A 21,177-nucleotide genomic window follows, 5' to 3' on the forward strand; every position below is an offset into this window, starting at 1 on the left:
TTCCCCCAATAAGAAAGCAGGTGTAGCTATCCTGATATCTGACAAAATAAACTTTTCATTAAAATCAGTACAGAAAGACAAGGACGGACACTACATATTAATAAAGGGAACAATCCAAGAGGAGGATATAACCATCATCAACTTATATGCCCCAAATATCGGTGCACCCAGATATGTTAAACAAATGCTCTCAAACTTACAGAATAAAATAGATCCCAATACGATAATACTAGGAGACTTTAACACGCCACTCTCACCAAAGGACAGGTCTACCAACCAGAGGATTGGCAAAGAAGCTACCGAATTAAGTGAGGCCATACTTCAAGCGGAATTAACTGACATCTACCGAGTATTTCACCCTAAAACAACACAGTACACATTCTTCTCAGCAGCTCATGGAACTTTCTCCAAAATAGACCATATCATAGTTCATGCAAGGAACTTAAGCAAATACAAAGGGATCGACATAATCCCCTGTATCCTATCTGACCACAGTGGAATCAAGCTAGCTCTCAATAACAAAGCATACCGCAGAAATTTCTCTAATACATGGAAATTGAACAGCACACTCCTTAACAAGGCCTGGGTAACAGAAGAGATCAGAGAAGAAATAAAGCATTTCCTACAACTCAATGAAAATGAAAATACCTCACAAAGAAACGTGGGACACAGCAAAAGCAGTCCTGAGGGGCAAATTTATTGCCCTCAGTGCCCACATCAAGAGAATGGAGACAGACCAAGTAAATAATCTCATGTTGCAACTAAAACAGCTAGAAAAACAAGAAAAAATGGGACCTAAAGCTACTAGACGAAGCCAGATAACCAAATTGAGAGCAGAGATTAACCAATTAGAAAATCAGAAAACCATAACCAAAATAAACCAAACAAAAAGCTGGTTCTTTGAAAAAATAAACAAAATTGATGGCCCGTTGGCAAGATTAATTAAAAAAAGAAGAGAGGAAACCCATATTAATAGGATTAGGGATGCCACGGGAAACATCACAACACGTACCCAAGATATCCAAACAATTCTAATAGACTACTTTCAAAAGCTATACTTTCTAAAGGAAGAAAATCTGGCGGAAATGGATGCATTTTTAGAGAAATACAAGTTACCCAAACTGAGCAAAGAAGAAGTTAACCAATTAAATAAGCCAATATCCTATAATGAGATACAGGAAGCTATCAAAAGTCTTCCAACAAAAAAAAGCCCAGGACCAGATGGATTCACAGCAGAATTCTATAAGACCTTTAAAGAAGAACTAATACCCATACTCCTCAAGCTCTTCAGAGAAACAGAGAAGGAGGGAGCTATCCCAAACTCATTCTACGAAGCCAATATCACACTCATCCCCAAACCAGGCAAAGACCCAACCAAAAAGGAGAATTACAGGCCAATCTCCTTGATGAACACAGATGCAAAGATCCTTAACAAGATTCTAGCTAACAGAATCCAGAAACACATAAAAAAAATAATACACTATGATCAGGTAGGCTTCATCCCAGAGACACAGGGATGGTTTAACATACGTAAGTCAATAAATGTAATCCAGCATATCAACAGAGCCAAGGTCAAGAATCACATGATTATCGCCACAGATGCAGAAAAGGCCTTTGATAAAATTCAACATTCATTCATGCTAAAAGCTCTGGAGAAAATAGGAATAGAAGGAACATTTCTAAAAACAATAAAAGCCATTTATGACAGACCAATAGCCAATATTATACTTAATGGGGAAAAGCTACAACCAATCCTCCTAAAAACAGGAACAAGGCAAGGATGTCCACTGTCTCCACTCCTCTTCAACATAGTCCTAGAACCCTTAGCCAGGGCAATAAGGCAAGAAAAAGACATTAAAGGGATCCGCATAGGGAAAGAAGAAGTGAAACTATCCCTTTTTGCAGACGACATGATACTATACCTCCACGATCCCAAAAACTCCATCCCCAAACTTTTAGAAATCATAAGTCACTTCGGCAAAATAGCAGGATACAAAATAAACCCACAAAAATCAGTTGCCTTCCTATACACTGATAATGTACAGGAAGAGAGGGAAATAAAGGGAGCAACCCCATTCACAATAACCTCCCAAAAAATAAAATATTTAGGAATTAACCTAACCAAAGATGTAAAAGAACTATTTAATGAGAACTATAAAAAGTTAAAGAAAGAAATTGCAGAAGACACTAGGAAATGGAAAGACCTCCCATGCTCCTGGATAGGCCGACTTAATATAGTAAAGATGGTGATACTTCCAAAACTAATATACAAATTCAATGCAATTCCTATTAAAATCCCAATGACGTACATCACTGAAATACAGAAAACAGTCCAAAAATTTATATGGAACAACAAAAGACCTAGAATAGCCAAAACAATTCTAGGGGATAAGGACAATATGGGAGGGCTATCCATGCCGAACTTCAAACTCTACTACAGAGCTATAATCACAAAGACAGCATGGTACTGGCACAAAAACAGACCCGAAGACCAATGGAACAGAATAGAAGATCCAGATATAAATCCACAGGCCTACAGCCAGCTGATATTCGACAAAGGAGCCAAAGACATACAATGGAAGAAACACAGCCTCTTCAACCGCTGGTGCTGGGAAAACTGGGCAGCCACATGCAGAAAACTAAAAGTGGACCCCAGCCTATCACCATGCACCAACATCAACTCAAAATGGATTAAAGACCTTAACATTAAACCTGAATCTCTGAAACTACTGCAGGACAGAGTAGGAGAGACACTTGAACTAATAGGCACAGGAAGGAACTTCCTGAACAGAGTCCCAGGGTCACAACAAGTTGGAGAGAGACTCGACAAATGGGACTACCTTAAAATAAAAAGCTTCTGCACAGCTAAATCTATCGCAACTAAGCTAGAAAGACAACCAACTAATTGGGAAAAAATATTTACCAGCAATATATCAGACAAGGGGTTAACATCCTGTATATACAGGGAACTCAAGAAACTAATCCCTCCCAAACCTAACAAACCAATTACTAAATGGGCAAGGGAACTAAAGAGGCACTTCTCAAATGAAGAAATAAAAATGGCAAAGAAACACATGAGGAAATGTTCATCATCCCTGGTGGTGAAGGAAATGCAAATAAAGACAACCCTGAGATACCACCTTACCCCAGTCAGAATGTCCCACATCCACAAATCAGCCAACGACAAATGCTGGAGGGGATGTGGAGAAAGAGGAACCCTATTACACTGCTGGTGGGAATGTACACTTATACAACCACTTTGGAAAGCAATCTGGAGGGTCCTTAGAAAGCTAAAGATTGACCTCCCTTACGACCCAGTCATACCACTTCTAGGCATCTACCCTGAACAACAGGAACCAATATACAAGGACACGTGCACCTCCATGTTTATTGCAGCACTGTTCGCAATAGCTAGGATATGGAAACAACCTAGGTGCCCCACCACAGATGAATGGATCCAAAAATTGTGGTATCTATACACAATGGAATATTATGCAGCCATTAGAAATGACAAAATAATGGCATTTGCAGGGAAATGGATGGAGCTAGAAGGAATCATGTTGAGCGAGGTAAGCCAAGAATGAAGAGACAAACGGTACATGGTCTCCCTCATAAGTGGATGCTAAATCCAAAAGGTTAGGTGATACGACAAAACTAACAGGACTTAAGAAACAAAGAACTCCCGCTCATCTGGTTGAACCACTACTAAATATCCTCATGCTGCTGATCACAAATATGGTATATAACATGTGAACACTGTTATATATTACAGACTGTGGTAGACAATTTGCTCCAGGGAAGTTAGAATGAACTTGTGACTTTGAAATTATGTAATCATTTAATCACAATCAAAAAAAAAAAAAAAGAACCTCGGGGAAGGGAGGGAGGGAGGGGATGGTAGGGGGAAAACAATGGAGGGGGGTAACAATGTTCAAGAGGAAGTGTACTCATAACCTCACTCATGTAACTGTAACCCTCTGTATAGTAGCTTTACAATAAAAAAAAAAAAAACAAAAAAACAGTATATGAATACAAGGTGTCTGATAACATTGTCACCCATCCCTCCTAACCTCATTCCTTCCTTGAGAAACAGGAATGTGTTTTGTTTTTACAAGGGCTCAGAGCTGAGAGTTTATCAAGTTTATCATCTTGAATCTTAGAGGAAACTTTGAACTTAGGCTTTTGAATGGTGTTGGAGTTTGAAGACCACAGGACTCAGAGATGAACTGAGTGGATTTTTCATGATGAGTTTAACAGGAGTCAGCTGGGGATGGAATGGTATCATTTAGGGACTATGTCTAGGTGTCAAGCTGACAAGGGACCTATTTGTCAAGATGAATCTGATCCCTTTGATTGGATTGAGCATCGCCTAGGAGATTAGTAAAGCAAACCTCTGGATGTGTCTGCGAGGATGTTCCTAGAGAAGATTAACTGAAATGGGAAGACTCACCCTGAATTCAGATAAGACAATTCCATAGACTGGGAGCTGAGTGTGTGTGTGTGTGTGTGTGTGTGTGTGTGTGTGTGTGTGTGTGTGTGTGTATTGTGTCTGTCTCTTTCCCCTCTCTCTCTCTCTCTCTTCCTCCCTCTCTCTCCCTCCCTGTCTTTCCCCTCTCTCTGTCTTTCTCTCCTCTCTCTTTTTCCTCCCTACCTCCCAGCTGTCATGAGGTACCGAAATCTCTTAAGCTAAAACTCCCTTCAGTTGTTCTGCTCAGGTCTTTTGTCACAGCAACGAGAGACTAACACAGGGGCTAAAAATCTTTGGGTTACAATGAGAAAATAAATCACACAAAGTGTTCAAATTTCTTAACTTTCAGAAAAATCACATCAGGCTTTTTATAAAGCACACATCTCAATATTTTCCCCTGTTTTTCTTAAATTGCAAACTGCGTGGCCACCTCTTTATGCTACAGATATTTACAAAAACATATGGGCTGTGCAAGAGGGATTCCAGCTCCTCTCAAAGAAATAAAAAAATCTGGCAATCCCAAGCTCTCATCCCAGTCTGCTTCCAAATTTACTAATATGAGCAGTTCTGAGCTCTATCTTCTGTTGTCATACCTGGTTTTCCCTCCACACTCTTGTTACCTATATTCGACGAAAGTTTATGTCATAGTATGACCTCTGACATTTTAAGTCTTAAGTCACAATTCTGGGTGGATATTTCAGAGGTTGGTACAATTTCTGGAAGCCATTTCTATGCTGTGTGGTTATTATAATTAAATCAGTCATGTAAATGATAGCAAATTATGCAAGTATATACAATTAAATATCAACTAAATATAATATACCCCAACTCAACTTCTCTTTATTTAGATTTTAGAAATGCTTGTAAGCCACTTCAGGGCCACTCAATCCCAGATGGCAAATGACACAGAGAAAATCAAAGATCTACATAGAGAGAGATTATAGACCCAACTTCCTGGCAAGTGCAAAGCCCCAAGTTTAAATCCCAGAATCACCAATAAAAAGTTGTTTGTTGGGATGGGAAGATGGCTCAGTGGTAGAGTACTTGCCTTGCATGCATGAGAACCTAGGTTTGATTCCTCAGCACCACATAAGCAGAAAAAACCCGAAGTGGCACTGTGACTCAAGTGGTAAAGCGTTAGCCTTGAGCTAAAGAGTTGAGAGACAGCACTCAGGCCCAGGGTTTAAGCCCCATGACCAACAAAAAAAAAAAGTTGTTTACCTGCCATTCATTGATGGCTCACACCTGTAATCCTACCAACTCAGGAGCCTGAGATTTGAGGACTGCAATTTAAAGCCAGGTAGGGCAGGAAAGCCTATGAGACTGTTATCTCCATTTAACCACCAAAAAGCCAGAAGTGGAGCTGTGGCTCGAGCAAAAATGCTCAGGGAGGGTTAGGAAGGTGGCTCAGTGGTAGAGCGCTTGCCTTGCATGCATGAGGCCCTGGGCTTGATTCCTCAGCACCACATAAGCAAAAAAAGCTGGAAGTGGCACTGTGGCTCAAGTGGTAGAGTGCTAGCCTTGAGCTGAAGAGTTGAGGGACAGCGCCCAGGCCCAGAGTTCAGGCCCCGTGACTCACAAAAAAAAAAAAAAAAAATGCTCAGGGACACTGAGTGCCTAGACACTGAGTTCAAACCCCAGGACCAGCACACATACACACACACACACACACACACACACACAAGAAAACACAGTGAGATTTGCATGTGTCAGCAGCCTGGGCAAGTGGCTTTAAGTGGCATCATAATGCCACACTATTGTATTCAGCCCCTGCAGTGCTCCCAGAACATTGTACTATATTCAGAACAATATCTAGACTGCTATTAAGTAATAAAAAAATTGAGAAATAATACACTGGAAAGGGAAACTTAAACCTTTCTTTTTCTTTTTCTGCTAGCCTCCTGCCATAAACCGAACCTCCTTCAGATTCTCTCAAGAAGTTATATATCCCTATGGAGAAAAATTTAAAGAAATCTAAAGCCAGGGGTTGGTGGCTTATGCCTGTAATCCTAGCTACTCAGAAGGCTGAGATCTGAGGATCGTGGTTCAAAGCCAGCCCGGGCAGGAAAGTCCATGAAACTCTTATCTCCAATAAGCCACTAGAAAACCGGAAGTGGAGCTGTGGCTCAAAGTGGTAGAACGCTGGACAAAGAAAAAAGAAAGAGGGAAAAAAAGAAAAGAAAAGTTTTGGGAGACTCCATCTCCAATTAATCAGTAAAAAGCTAGAGTAGAGGTATAACTCAAGTGATAAAGAGCCCTAGCTTGAGCTAGCAAGTCAAGCAAGCTGTTACTGGTCAAAATAAATAAAGTTTGGGATAGTTTGCAAACTATCTTTTTTTTTTTTGGGGGGGGGGGTCCAGTCCTGGGGCCTGAACTCTGGGCCTGGGCGCTGTCCCTCAGCTCTTCAGCTAAGGCTAACGCTCTACCACTTGAGCTGCAGCACCACTTCTGGCTTTTTTCTTTTTGCTTATGTGGTGCTGAGGAATCGAACCCAGGGCCTCAGGCATGCAAGGCAAGCGCTCTACCACTGAGCCACCTTCCCAGCCCGCAAACTATCTTTTGAGAGTTTATGGATTGAAATTCCTTGGCATCTTGTCTTGCTTACTTGGGGCAGGCCTTCTCCTGGCTATGTCACAGGTGAGCCAGCTGCTCTAGAACACCCCAACAGGACCTTTAACTCTTCTGTCCCAGTAGGTAGTAAAGTAAGGAGACTGGGCCTACGCAATATACTTTGTCCTTATAGCCAGCTTGGTGCCTTGCTGCATAGAAGGGACTTTTCACACAGCTCTGAAAAACTCTAGAGGTCATAAAGGACATTCTTTGGATTAGAAATGTGTCCTGAGTTCAGCTCCAGGAAAGTCTTGCTTCCCCTAGATAATTGGCCCTTGATTTCCCCTGATTGTTTCCCTAGATGGTTTGCCTTTATTTGACACTTTTATTAGGTTTAAGTGTCCTCATCTGATTTGCTTTGCTTATGCATCAGGCTTTTGTTTAGGTTTAATTCCTCGCACCTTATGTGGTTTTGGCCTCTGTAAGCTTTGTGCTAGCTGTTTCGGGGCTGGTGGTCTTTGAGGCAAGAGTCCACCTGCCATCACTGACTTTCCAAAAATAAAGAAAAAGAGAGACTCCCAATCCAGGCTCTTAACAAAGCGGCTTCCCTGTTTTCTCATGGCTAAATTCCTCTCCAACAGTAGTCTGGGAGTTCTTCTGGGAGCCAGTGCTTGCAGAGAAAGAGCAGAGGGTTCACGAGTGGAACTGTCACTTTAACACCTGTCACGCTGTCATGGGCAAACCCAAAGTCACAAAATGGGGACTAGATCTCATGTAGTGGTGGGAGGAGTTACAATGCCACATTGCGTAGGACAGAGATACAGGGAGGACCTATTCCCCACGCTGGAATGTTTTCAACCTGGCCCAATGAATGTTCTGGATGCCATCTCTGTTCTCTAGAGGGAATACAGAGAAGCTGCCTGTGTGAGTAGTAAGATTGTTCTAGTGATATTTGATCCAGAATGTCAATGAGAAATAAAGATGAGAAAACAAGTAAGGAGCTTACTCTGGTGGCACATGCCTATAATCTCTCAATACTTAGAAGGCTGAGGCTTTTCATTCCATCTGGCATTAATATTTGTTAATATTTGTTTTTGCAAGAGGGCAGCAACTACAAGCCAGTTGTTTGGAGGCTTCCCACTCAGCCATTTAATGAACCCATTTCCTTCCCATGACTCCTGCTACAGTTACAGTTTCCTCAGCCTTTAATGGACAGCAGAATCCACAGAGGAGTTTTTTTTTTTTTTTTTCTTTTTGCTTATGTGGTGCTGAGGAATCGAACCCAGGGCCTCAGGCATGCAAGGCAAGCGCTCTACCACTGAGCCACCTTCCCAGCCCCCACAGAGGACTTTTAAATGTTGGACTTTGATGTGAGTATGATGAGGTACACTTGCAGTGTTAAGCTTCTGGCAAGGCTGAGACAGGAGGATTGCTTGGGCCCAAATGTAAAGGACCAGCATGGGGGACATAAGGCCTCAACTCTTAAAAAAAAAGGGCTGGGAATGTGGCCCAGTAGTAGAGTGCTTGAAGCCCGGGGTTTGACTTCTCAGTACCATAAAAAAAGAAAAAGCTTAGCCGGGCGCCGGTGGCTCACACCTGTAATCCTAGATACTCAGGAGGCTGAGATCTGATGATCACAGTTCAAAGCCATCCCATGCAGGAAAGTCCCTGAGACCCTTATCTCCAATAAACTACTAGAAAACCAGAAGTGGCGCTGTGGCTCAAGCAGTAGAGTGCACGCCTTGAGCTGAAGAGCTGAGGGACAGTGCCCAAGCCCAGAATTCAAGCCCTGAGACTGACAAAAAAATAAAAATAAATAAGTAAGCTGACCGTTCTGATTCAATAGCTGTAGAGCTCAGTATTAATAAGCTTTCCAACACTATAACGAAGACTAGAGACTATTAACATAAAGAAAAAAGTTTTGTTGAGCTTTGACAAGCACCAGTGGCTCAAGCTTGTAATTCTAGCTACTGAGGAGGCTGACATCTGAGAATTGAGGTTCGAAGCCAGCATGGACAGGAAAGACCATGAGCCTCTTTAGTTAACATCGAAAAGCTGGAAGTAAAGCTGTGGCTCCAGTGATAGAATGCTAACCCTTAACCCAGAAGTTCAAGGACAGTTCCCAGGCCCTGAGGAGGAGAGAGGGAAAGAGAAAAAGAGAGGAGAGAGGGAAGAGGGGGAGGGAGAGGCTTTATTCTGTCACTTGGCCTGACCTCTTAAAGATTTCCACTAACTCTCAACAGCGCCCTCTTGGGGCCAAGACTTTAACATGTGGACGTTTGTAAGACACGTCCAAATTACAAGAAGTATGGTACCCTAGCTCAGTATTTGTAAAATGGAATTTATTTAATGAAGAGCTAATACATTCATATGATTCAAAAAATTTTTAAAGATACAGAATGAAAAGTCTCTTTTTTGGGGTGTTTCTAGTTTCCTTACAGATATTTTCTCTCTATGTTTTTCTAGAAATATTCTCTGCCCAGACTTGCACATTAGCTCTGTATGAACCAGATTTGTTTGTTTTTAAGAAATGCTAGTAAGTGTTTGAGGCTCACATTTGTAATCCTAACTACTCAGGAGGCTGAGATCTGAGGATTTCTTTCAAAACCATCCCACACAGAAAAGTTCCTGAGACTCTTATCTCCAATTAACCACAAAAAGAGGGTGGGAAGGAGAGATTCAGGTGGTGGGGTGCTTGCCTTGAGCAAAAAAATCTAAAGGAGAGTGTCCTGGTTCTGAGGACTGGCACCAAAAAAAAATTTTTTAATGGAAATACTACCCTGTGTTAGGAAACTGAGTCATACATGAGACCCTATGTAGTCTAGACCCTCTGTAGTCTCAAAATATCAAACAAACAACAACAACAACAACAAATCTTCCTTTGGGGCTGGGAAGGTGGCTCAGTGGTAGAGCGCTTGCCTTGCATGCATGAGGCCCTGGGTTCGATTCCTCAGCACCACATAAGCAAAAAGAAAAAAAAGCCGGAAGTGGCGCTGTGGCTCAAGAGGTAAAGTGCTAGCCTTGAGCTGAAGAGCTGAGGGACAGCGCCCAGGCCCAGAGTTCAGGCCCCACAACTGGACCCCCCCAAAAAATCTTCCTTTGTCCTTCATTCTTATGAATGCATACTTTAATATGCAAAACACATCTAACTATACAATACTATGATTTATGCAAATAGCCCTCTGCTGACAAACAGTAATTTTTGATATTTTGCTCTCAGAGACTATACTTCAAAGAATAACTTTGTTGTTGGTGGTGGTGGTCTGTCATGGGGCTTGAACTCTGGGCCTGGGCACTGTCCTCAGTTCTTCAACTCAAGGCAAGTGCTCTACCACTGAGCCACAGCACCACTTCTGGTTTTCTGGTGGTTAACTGGAGATAAGAGTCTCACAGACGTTCATGCCTGGGCTGGCTTTGAACCTCAATCCTCAGAGCTCAGCCTCCTGTAGTTAGGATTACAGGCATGAGCCACTGGTGCCTGGCTCAGAGAATAACTTTTGATGAATGTCCATTCATTTTCAGTTGTCTCTGCAGAACTTCCCCTAAGTGCTGGGCCAATGGGTAAGCACTTGTGACAGTTCTGCCCTCTGTGGGAAGTGGGGATGGTGGTGGGGATGTTACCTACTTATAACATCCCAGCCCAAGGCTAGGCAACTTGTTTCCTTGCAGCCTCCATGATAGAGTAACAGCAAAATGTCTTGTCTTTTGTTGTTGATAGGCATGAAATGATTTTAATCTGTAGCTCTCACTTTATGAGTGAAGCTAAGTATTTTTTCATGCATTCATTGATTATTGCTGGTTATACTCTGCTATTTTCTGTCATTTCCTTATTGATCTGAAGCATCAGGAGACAGTACATCAATCTCTCATATTCCTGTGGGGTTGGGACCTCTGAGCAAAGGACATAAAGGATTAACAAACAGCCTTGAAATTTAGTGTGTACTGCCAAAGAGATCTAGAGGTGGACCTGCTCAGAAAGCCCTCAGGCCTACACGTGGTATCTCAGGAGATTAGCTTACATTCCAGGGTGAGAGGAAACATCCCTATGGGAGGAGGAGGTGCTGATATTTGAGCAGCCTAATTCCATCTCAGGGTCTTCTGACTCTGGGGCCCTCCTGTAGCATAGACCACTGCATGCAGAGCAACAGGTTGCTCTGGCTACTGGCTCTGCACAGTGAATCCGTAATTTATAATGAAAATCATTCAATTATAATTAATCATTAGAATATTTGGTTCCCAAACTTACTTGTCCATCTAATTATCTACTTTTTCCAAATTCAGTGATTGCTACTGAAGAGAACAGGAGAGACCCTCAGCACACCAGGCCCTCTGAGGAAGGTTTATTGTTTACTGTATCAGCTAATGTCTGCTATGTCATACTGGGGAGAAAGGAAACCCTTGAGTGTTCACTTTACTCGTGTGTGATCATGTCTTTTAAAAAAATTGTTGGGCACCAGTGGCTTCTGCTTCTTCTAATCCTAGCTACTCAGGAGACTGAGATCTGAGGATAACAGTTCAAAGCCAGACCAAGCAGATAAATCTAAGAGTCTTATCTCCAATTCACCAGCAAAATGGTAGAACTGGAGCTGTGGCTCAAGTAGCAAAACACCAGCCTTGAGCAAAAAAGCCATATGGGCTTGTGAGGTCTTGAGTTCAAGCCTCAGTACTGATATAAATAAATGAATAAATGAACACATTCATGCTTTTCTCTGGTTAACTGCCTCCCCCACCAGCCCAGAGATGATAAGGAAAGCTATCCTTCCTCCCCAACTAACTTCTCTGCTGCTGTCACTCACTCCAGTCCTGCTCTGCGACAAGGCAGAACAGAGCAGGCCATACATACATTGCCTAACCAATTTTGAGGCTTAGTCACTTTAACTTTTAATAGATGCCAGCAGTTGCTGTTACTGTCATGCTGAGACCATGACAGCCACCGAGCCATGTTCCACCTGACAAAACCCATGACTGCCAATTCCGTGCCAGTTTAGATAATGGGAGAGATGGGTTGGGGAGGCTTGGGAAGGATGGCGCACTGGGAACATGGTGTACTGGGAACCACCATCAAGGCTGGAGTTTGCTTAGCTTCTGATGTTACTCTCACCATCTGTTGATACCTATTGCTCACCTCAGTAAGGCAGGCAAAGTAGTATTCATTTTTCTTTAATTCTGTGCATAGAAATTTTCCTCTTCAACTGACCGGGATCCCTCTCTTCACTAGGTTAAATATTCATTGGGTAATTTTGCTTACCTGACAAATTGGTACTTCTTAAGGAAAATTCCCAAGTTAAAACACTAAAAGAGCCAGCCACTGGTGGCTCAAGCCTGTAATCCTAGCTACTCAGGAGGCTGAGATCTGAGGATTGTGATTCTAGCCCAGGCAGAAAAGTCTGAAACACTTACCTCCAACTAAGCACCAGAAAACTGGAAGTGGCGCTGTGTCCCAAAGTGGAAGGCACTAGCTTTGAGCAAAAAAAAAGTTGTGGGACAGTGCCCAGGCTGAGTTCAAGCCCACAACTGACAAAAAAAAAAAAAAAATTACATGCACTCACACACATATTCAAGCCTATAAATATATATATATATATATAATCCTATATATAGGTTTGCATATATATGTGCTTGAATACATACATACAAATATATATATACATATATATATAGTATTTGAATAAATGTTCAGAAAACATCTATGTTCTCTGTAAGTTAGGGAATTGGGTTACTTAGCTTTATCATTGCTTAGACCAAAATAGTTTGGTACAACAATTTAAAAAGAAGAAAGGTTGATTTTGGCTCAGGGTTCCAGAGGTTCAGTCCATGGTTGGCTGGTTCCATTGCTGTGGGTTGACAGCCAGGCTGAGCATCATGGGATAGGGAGAAACGTGTTGTGAAGCAAAGCCCTCACCTCATGGAGGCTAGGAAGCAGAGCTATCCAAGGTCTGTGCTGCCCAGGAGAGTATAAGGTAGGCCCAGTGACTTGCTTTCTCCAGGTAGTCCTACATTCTAAAATTTCTACCATCTCCCCAAATAGCATCCCAGCTAGGGCCCACATTGTCAACACAAGAGCTTGTGGAGACATTTCAGATTCAAACCATACAGGAAAGGTAGATTATGTACTACCATAGAGACTGCACCACCCTGTGCGCTACATGAGGCCACGGGCAAGATTAATTTGATGTTAAACTAGGGCCTAACCGCTTCCTTAACATGAGGAAAGTCATCAAGTACATTTCGGTATATAAGTGTTAGATAGTCAGGGCTGAATGATTTCTAGTATAGTACTATTATTTAAATTGCTGTATGGTCAGGCACAGTAGCTCATACTTGCAATCTCAGCTACTTGAGAGGTAGAGATTGGAAGGATGGCAAGTCAAGGCCAGCCAAGCAACACCAATGATGGGTGTGCTGGCATATGTCCACAATCCTCATCACCCAGAAGGCAGAGGAAGAATCAGTCTGAAGCCAGTTCCAGCACAAGCTGGGAAATAACAAAAGTAAAAAGGATGGGGATGGGAGGCAAAAACTGGGAGAGAGAAAGAGAGAGGGAGGGTGACATTGTCCAAAAAGAAATGTGCTATTTACCTAACCTATGTAACTGTAACCCCTCTGTACATCACCTTTATAATTTTTTAAAAGCAAAAAGACTAGAGGTGTAGTAGACTCGACTTCAAACTCCTGTACTATCTATCTATCTATCTATCTTTAAGCAAATGCATTGTAATAACAAAGAAACGTGTTTATATCATGACATTCTATGGGCCATGGTTGCCTGTACACGTGCTGTTCTCTTCAACATACTTAAACATAGGCTTTACCCCAACTACTGACATCTAACAGTTGTTAAGTTTACCAGTCTCAGTCCTCATCTTTCTGAGCCAATTTGTAGCAGGAGCAGAAAGCCCTAATGACCTGCCTCCTCCTTCCTAAAACACTTAACTCCTCTGACGTCCAGCAGGTCTTCCCTTGGTTCTCTTACCTCAGAGTTTGATCTTAATCACTTTTCCTGATTCCTCATCACACTGACTGGTCTATGTTGGAAGGTCTTTTTTTTTTTTTTTTAATCAGTTATGAGGCTTGAACTCAGGGCCTGTGTGCTGTCCCTGAGCTCTCTGTGCTCAAGGCTAGTGCTCTAACACTTGAGCCACAGCTTTACTTCGTTTTCTGGTGGTTAATTGGAGATAGAGCCTCATGGACTTTCCTACTCAGGCTGGCTTTGGCTTTGAATCATAATCCTCAGATCTCTGAGCTTACAGGCATGAGCCACCAGTCCCTAGCTTGGAAGGTCTTTTATGGCTTCTAATGTCACCTATTGAGATTACCCCCACTATCTGTATTGGGTTCTCCAACTTAAGACACCTCCACTGTCCTCTAGACACAAACCCCAATTGCCTACCAATTCATTTGAATAAAGAATCACAATGAACCAAACTTGAATTCCCATCTTCCCATCTGAGCCTTTCTTCCAGATGCTTGGGGTAAAATACTTGGCATCATTCTTCAATCATTTTCACCTTTCATCTAACCCAATGGTACATCTACCTACTTTCATTTCCAACCATTTCTACCATCGCTGTCACCTCTCACCTGAAAATACTGATGCTTTTTACCTTGTTACCCAGAGTAAAGACATCTTCTGAAAAACTAAGTCAGATGGTAAAACTTCTCAAAGCCCTTCCATGGTTTTCCTGCATGATGGTCTTTCTCTATGCAATCATACTTTTCAATCTCCATTCTTTCCTTCTGCTTTCTTGTGTCAAGGACAATCTAGATGATGTGTTATCTTGGTCTGAATATCTGCCCCAATATCACAGTCCACTACCCTTTCACATCTGTATTAAAACAGCAGCATGTTACAAAGGCTTTCCTTCCCTGACAATACTGTGATTGTTCATACAGGCAACAAAGGCCAAGGCCAACACACAGTTCATTAGAAACATACCTGTACCAAACAGCATCACTAAGATAACATGACAGGATGCCTCTCACATGTAGTATACATTGCCTTTTACTCTTATCCAAATGTGTTAATCTGACTCTAGCAATAAACAGAAACAGATTAAAAATGAAGTCCTCAGCTGGGTGCTGGTGGCTCACCCCTGTAATCCTAGCTACTCAGGAGGCTGAGAGCTGAGGATTGCAGTTTGAAGCCAGGTTGGGTGGAAGTGTCTGTGAGACTCCCCTACCACCTCCCCCCCCCCTCCCCCCCCCCGCCGACTGTGGGGCTTGAACTCTGGGCCTGGGCACTGACCCTCAGCTCTCAGCTCAAAGCTAGCACTCTACCACTTGAGCCACAGCAACACTTACGGTTTTCTGAGTGTTTTATTGGAGATAAGAGTCTCAGGGACTTTCCTGCCAGGGCTTAGATCCGTGATCCTCACAACTCAGCCTCCTGAGTAACTAGGATTACAGGCATGAGCCACCAACACCCAGCTGTGAAACTCTGATTTCCATTAACTACTCAGAAAAAACCGGAAGCCCCATTCAAGCCCCAGGGCCAAAACAAAAAACCTAAATAAAGCTACTCTTTAGACAACTACTTGGGATCTATGGGGTGTTGTTTATCAGTATAAAAGTAATGTAGAGGGGTTACAATTAACATGTCAGGTTGGACTTCTCTTTGGATGTCACCCCAGGTTATATAGTTTTACCATTTTCTATGGGTAGCCACTTCTGAAACAGACTACAACGTTGTGCTGGGTACACAAACCTGGATAGTGAAAGGGTACAGCCATAAATAGCACTGCAGACAACTAGGCAGAGACGTATCTATAGTTTCACAACAAAGCCCAAGTTATTCCTATTTGCTTTCAGACTTCCCTAAGACTAGATTCCAGGTTATTAGTTACCCCCAAGGTCCTAGTTTTGACAGCAATTGTTGCCTAAATTCCCTTCCCTTAAGCCTGTTTCCTCCATCAGACTGGATATTTTCCCTCTGCTTGCTAGGTAGGCACTCTACTGTGGGAAACATGTCCTCAGCACTTTACCTTTATTTTGAAAAGCAAAATAGATTTTTGTATTTTCACTTTGTCCAGAACTGTTATGTGCTTTGACCGCTGGGAACAGAGGTTATGTCCCACATACCTAGGCTTGAGATTGGGTTTTGCTTTTTGGCTGAGCAGGCCTTGAATCACTGTCTTTTCAATCTTTGCCTCCTGAGTAGCTAGGATTGCAAGATTAGGCCAGTGCATTCAGTTTTAGCTGGTTAAAATGGGTGATCCAGTAGCTGGATTTTCTTTTTGTCACTAGGGGGCACCACTAACCTGATTAGTATCTGCCTTAAGTTTGAGAGTATCATAAACTTAACATGTAACTGGGCAAATACGGTTACTTTATCAAAAACGTATTTTATTTTAGACTTTGTTTTCCTGACAGGTTAAATGTCAGGGGAGGTTTTCCAAATTTTTTCATATGAACATGAACTATAGGTTCACTGTTGGGTTATAACCAAATTAAAAAATCTCTATTCAAGCATGCAAGACATTTTCTTACATAGATCACAGTATACTGCTTTAGGTATATCAAAACTCAGTGTGTTTCCATATTCATGTATTTTTTTAGACAATATAAAGTTCTTGGGCCTATTGTCTATCCTTCTATCCACTCACTTTCCTGATGCAGGAACTGGAAAGACTCCAGAAAAAGGGAACCCTATGGTTACTTGAGGCCTAAATTGTTACACTGTTTATGCAGAGAAGCCAGATACACATCAGTATGGCCATATCCCAACAACTGACAAACTTAGGCCACATCCCTTGAAATATTCGTTTGATCTCTTCCCAACCACTTACCAACCCTTGTCCTAGTTACCAAAGAGTTTGACATTCCAAGACACTTTTTACTACTTATATTAAAATAAGCTCAGACAATACTTTGCTTTCAACTAGGTTAGTCTCTTTTATTCTTTTGGCAATCTTGTCCAGGGTTATCTACTTCCACTGAAGGTGATGAAATATACAAGGCTCCACTTCAAATGTTGGCACTGGTGTGAGCACGGGCATTCCAGTGACCGTGAGTTACTTTATACTGTAACTCAATTGAATCTTGACTTTTACATTCCAGTCTCTTAAGTAGTTTTTCCACTGCAGAAGTTAGCTGAAGACAGTCCCATTCTTTCTAGTAGGAGTAGAATACCAGCCTCTAGCTCTTCCAGGAACACTACAGGATGGATTGTGTTTAAACATTAAACCAAGAGGCATTCTCTTGAGTTCAAATGCACTTTATTTTTAGACAATCTACATGACATGTTTTTTTTTCCTTAAAAAACAATGTCTCCACTCCAAATAAACCATGGTCAAAAGAAATGAAGAGTTCCAGATGACATCAGTCCCATTTGTCTTAAGTCCTGGTGTTGTGTGGATGACAAGCAGCAGCCAGTTATGGTAACAGGTGATAGATCCAAAATAATTGCCCAATTTGTTACTGCAAGAAGAAAAACTACATTAACACTTTTTCCCAATTAGATTATTTAACTTTCCTACTATATGGATGGGATGTATTCCCCAATTCAATCTGGGCTGCCACAAAGACAGACAGAAAGCGCAGGGATTGTTTTCTTTTGCATCCTAGTGCAAACCAAAAGAACCACAGCAAACTGTTCAAGGTCTATCAGTGGATGCAGAACAACATTACTACCAAACCAAACAGATGCAGCCTCATTCCTGTTCAGTGTTGTACCAATGAAGACCTCAAATCCTGAATGACTTAACAACTGTAAGCAGGGCTCTTGTACTTCCCCAATTCTTGTCTACTGTTGCTTCTAATTTTGTTCAGTATGGGTTTTTCTTCTACCTAATTTGTATGGGAAGCTTCCAAAAGCTAGGACAATCAATGCCTTTGTTTCTGTACAGCCCAAGGCACTTCCTTATGTAAGAGCAGACATTCATGTATTTATTTTTAGTAAACTCAATTTAGTAAGACAATTCCTCTATTTATCAATGCAGCAGTCAGCTCTTGCTACTTACTAGAAGCCAACAATTTTCTAGGACTTTCAATGATCAGTAACCCAAAGTGAAAGAGAATGATACTCATATGTGGCAGTATGCAAGTAAGGTCATTAGGTACAGTTCAAGTTATTATACAATGCTGACCTGATAGCCAGGTCGGTCAGCACTTTGTGCTTTATACTATCTACATCCAGTTTCCTGTAGATAACCAAGACTTCTAAGCCTTACGTCCTCATACTTACACATTTTTCCATTTCTAAACCATCCTTAAAGAAAATCATAAATGGGGTCACACCATCCTCACGGTAGTCCAGGAGAGCAACCATGCCATCTGGATTCATGTTTTCACCAATAAAAAACTTGGGAAACAAACACATAAAATTAGACTAATTAGACCATTAAATGTATATATATATATATATATATACATGTAGCACAAACTACAGTGTGTGATTCAGACCACCATAAAACCAAACTTCAGGTAAAGCTCTGATGGCTAGAGCAATGCTCATGACTCACAAACATCAGTTTCTCACATCATTATCACCCAGGAACACTTTTAGGCTTCCTAGAAACTTTTCTCAATCCCACAATAAGAATTCCAAACCTACTAACACAGTAAACCAATGCAAACAGAAGCTTGACAATGATAATGAAAATCATAAGGAACGGATCTCAGGGCCAAGAGATGATTAAAAATTTAGAAGTCACTGAAAGATTTCCTAAGGAAGAGAACTAATGAGCTCAGGTATATCAGAACCAGTGGCTTACGCACCAGAACTGTAAAGTTGGAACACTCAGGTTAAGACAAGAATCCAGAAGCCATTAAGGGCAAGCCATTTTTAACAAGGCAAAATGTGGTCGGAAAGGTCATTTCTACACCACCAACTGATTCTATGAAACTTGCTATTTAAATAGCTAAAGCCAAGACTTGAAGATTAAAGAAATCTTGTTTTGCAATTAAATTTGTACAATCCTATGATGCAAATATTCCAAGTATTTACCTGGTAGTTATTGAAATTAGCAAGGATGTGCTTGATTTGCTCTGCAGCTCCTGTCATAAAAGGCTTTACTCTTTCAGGTTTCTGTTCTTCAAGTTTGCCTTTAAGTCTAAAACAGTCATGAAAAACAAAAACAAGTCACTAAAGTATGGCTTTAGCAAATCAATTTTTAAGAATTCAACTAAAAATTCTGCAATCAGGAAAAAGTGAACTTGCTGTGAGCAAAATAACATGGTACAATATAAAGGTATTACTGTGATGAAGCTTGCCTAGCAAGTATGAGTTTAAATCCCAGCACCCAAAAGTTTACAACTTCCTGCAAACTTGACTTTAAAGTATCACTGTTGAGTGAAAAAATCAGAGCACACTCTAATTAATGAACTGAAAGGCAATCATCCTTGTCTATCAGCTCATCAGTAAAAAGGCACTCTTCACAGCCAATCCCTAAATCCCAAAACCCTGGGAATAAGCTGAACTTTGTGACATCACTTACGATTTCATGTAATCTTTGATGTACTTTTTGTAGGCTTCCTTTGTGAAACTGGTCTCCTGCAAGTGATGGTTCATGACAATGTCCACACCAGTGACTACTGTGCTTTCTGTACCTTCGCCCTCGGGGCCTTCAGCAGAGGCATTTCCACCAATGAGCGAGTCATCAATGTTACCCTCTGTCCTACTGACCATCTGCATCAAGACACAGTAGATTCGTTGCAAGGGATAAAAGTGAGATAAAATCTCCAAAATGCCTTCCATGTTACTGGTCTACACTTTTCTTTCAAAAACAAAACAAAACAAAACACTTCATCTCCCCATTCTTAGTTCTGGTTGGAAAAAAAAAAATGCCAAGGCACTGTGTGGAGGGGAAAAAGAAAAAACACAGTGTAACCCGACCAGGAGTAATCACTGATCGGAAATACAAGGGCGGCGTCAGTACCCACTGAGTGACAGCTGTCTCCAGCCGACCGGCCCGGGTTAGGAGTGAACCCGGCACCCAGTGCAGGGCCGGGCTCGCTCCCACTGGACTCCTGGTCCCGGAAGGAGGATGGGCGCCCAAGCGGCGGATCTATTTCCAGGCTCAGCTCCGCCTCCACTTTTCTAGAAAACCCCGAGAACGGAAAAGAGCGTCTCCTCCGCCAGGAGGCGGCGGGGAGGATTGCACCACCTGGGGGCGGGGGAGCGGCGGAAACCCGAGCCGCGCCGGCCTGCCCCGGCCCGGCCTGCCCCGCCGGCCTGCCCGCCCTGCCCCGGCCTCCCCCCGCGCGGCGGCCCGGCCGCGCACTCACTCACCTTGCCCTCCACCTCCAGGCACAGCCCGCCCGCGATCTCCCGGATCTTGTAGATGTCGGAGAACAGCTCATCGTCTAGTCGGGAACAAACAGCACCGGGAGTCGTCTGTCACTCAGGGCCGGCGCCAGAGGCCCGGGGCCGGCCCCGCCATTTCTCGCGCCGGAGAGGCGCTCACGGCGCACGGCCTGGCCCTGGCACCGGAGACCCGGGCGCCCCTTCTCCCAGGCACCGACTCCCCCTCCCGGTCCCCCGGAAAAGGCCGTCGCCCGGCGTGCCCGGCGTCTCCCGCCCGACCCCGCGTTCCCGGCCCAGCCGGGCGGCGGCGGAGTCCGCCCGTGCGGCCCCCGCCCGCACCCCAGTCCCGCATGTGCTAGTAGTGGGCATGGTAGAGCAGTCACAACTCACGGCTGATGAGGTCCCGGTAGATGATCATGATGGCGGCTAGAGGGAGACGGCGGCGGCGCTGGCTTCAGCGGGAGCTCGGAGCGAGCGCGGAGCAGCCGGAGCGGCGCTGGGGGGGAGGGGGGAGCGGGCGGAAGAGACCGGCGAGGCTGCTGCTCCACCTCATATAGAGGGCACGTCCCTGACGTCACCGCCCGCGGCGCCTCCGGAAACGCCGTGAGCGGTGACGTGGCACGTAGAGTCACGTGGGGGCGTGGCCTCGGCGCGCGGGGGGTGGGGGGCAAAACGGAGAGGATGGAGCATCCGGGAACTTGGTCCCGAGACTGAAAAGTGCATCTCCACTACGCTGGGCGGCTGGGCCCCGGAGGGGGATTAGGGTGGGGGTGGGAGCGAGGGCGGGGGAGGAGACGGGTTTATTAGGGCCTGCACGTCGGGGTGGGGCTTAGATGCAATCTCGTCAGCGTCCCGCCCCACCCCAATTCACACCCTTTTCCGGGATCCGGAACCCCGGCTGGAGGGGGGGCCGGGG

At 43.3% G+C, this 21,177-nt stretch overlaps 1 protein-coding gene and 1 non-coding gene across 2 annotated transcripts; both read right to left on the minus strand.

The window, feature by feature from the left end:
• Window positions 1-17,215: 17,215 nt before the first annotated feature.
• Window positions 17,216-20,859, minus strand: Tpt1 (tumor protein, translationally-controlled 1). The gene is made up of 6 exons (XM_042685406.1): window positions 20,652-20,859; window positions 20,247-20,320; window positions 19,453-19,643; window positions 18,963-19,068; window positions 18,201-18,317; window positions 17,216-17,434 (listed from the first exon to the last, which is right to left on the minus strand). Exons 1-6 carry the CDS (start codon window positions 20,677-20,679, stop codon window positions 17,432-17,434), a joined length of 519 nt encoding a protein of 172 aa, XP_042541340.1. The 5' UTR covers window positions 20,680-20,859; the 3' UTR covers window positions 17,216-17,431.
• On the minus strand, window positions 17,504-17,633 carry LOC122112962. The gene has a single exon (XR_006148336.1). It is a non-coding gene; the product is annotated as a small nucleolar RNA SNORA31 (small nucleolar RNA).
• Window positions 20,860-21,177: the final 318 nt, after the last annotated feature.

This window comes from Dipodomys spectabilis, unplaced genomic scaffold, assembly GCF_019054845.1.
Source record: "Dipodomys spectabilis isolate Male_0828 unplaced genomic scaffold, ASM1905484v1 ptg000095l, whole genome shotgun sequence".
In the NCBI taxonomy this organism is placed as follows: domain Eukaryota; kingdom Metazoa; phylum Chordata; class Mammalia; order Rodentia; family Heteromyidae; genus Dipodomys; species Dipodomys spectabilis.

What these genes read in the sequence shown, in the direction of transcription:
- Tpt1 (XM_042685406.1), bottom strand. Translation starts at nt 20,679, where the DNA reads ATGATCATCTACCGGGACCTCATCAGCC. An exon ending in GCCTGGAGGTGGAGGGCAAG is followed by an intron (nt 19,644 to 20,246) that starts GTGAGTGAGTGC and finishes GTCTTGATGCAG; the next exon opens with ATGGTCAGTAGGACAGAGGG. An exon ending in CTAATTTCAATAACTACCAG is followed by an intron (nt 18,318 to 18,962) that starts GTAAATACTTGG and finishes TTGTTTCCCAAG; the next exon opens with TTTTTTATTGGTGAAAACAT.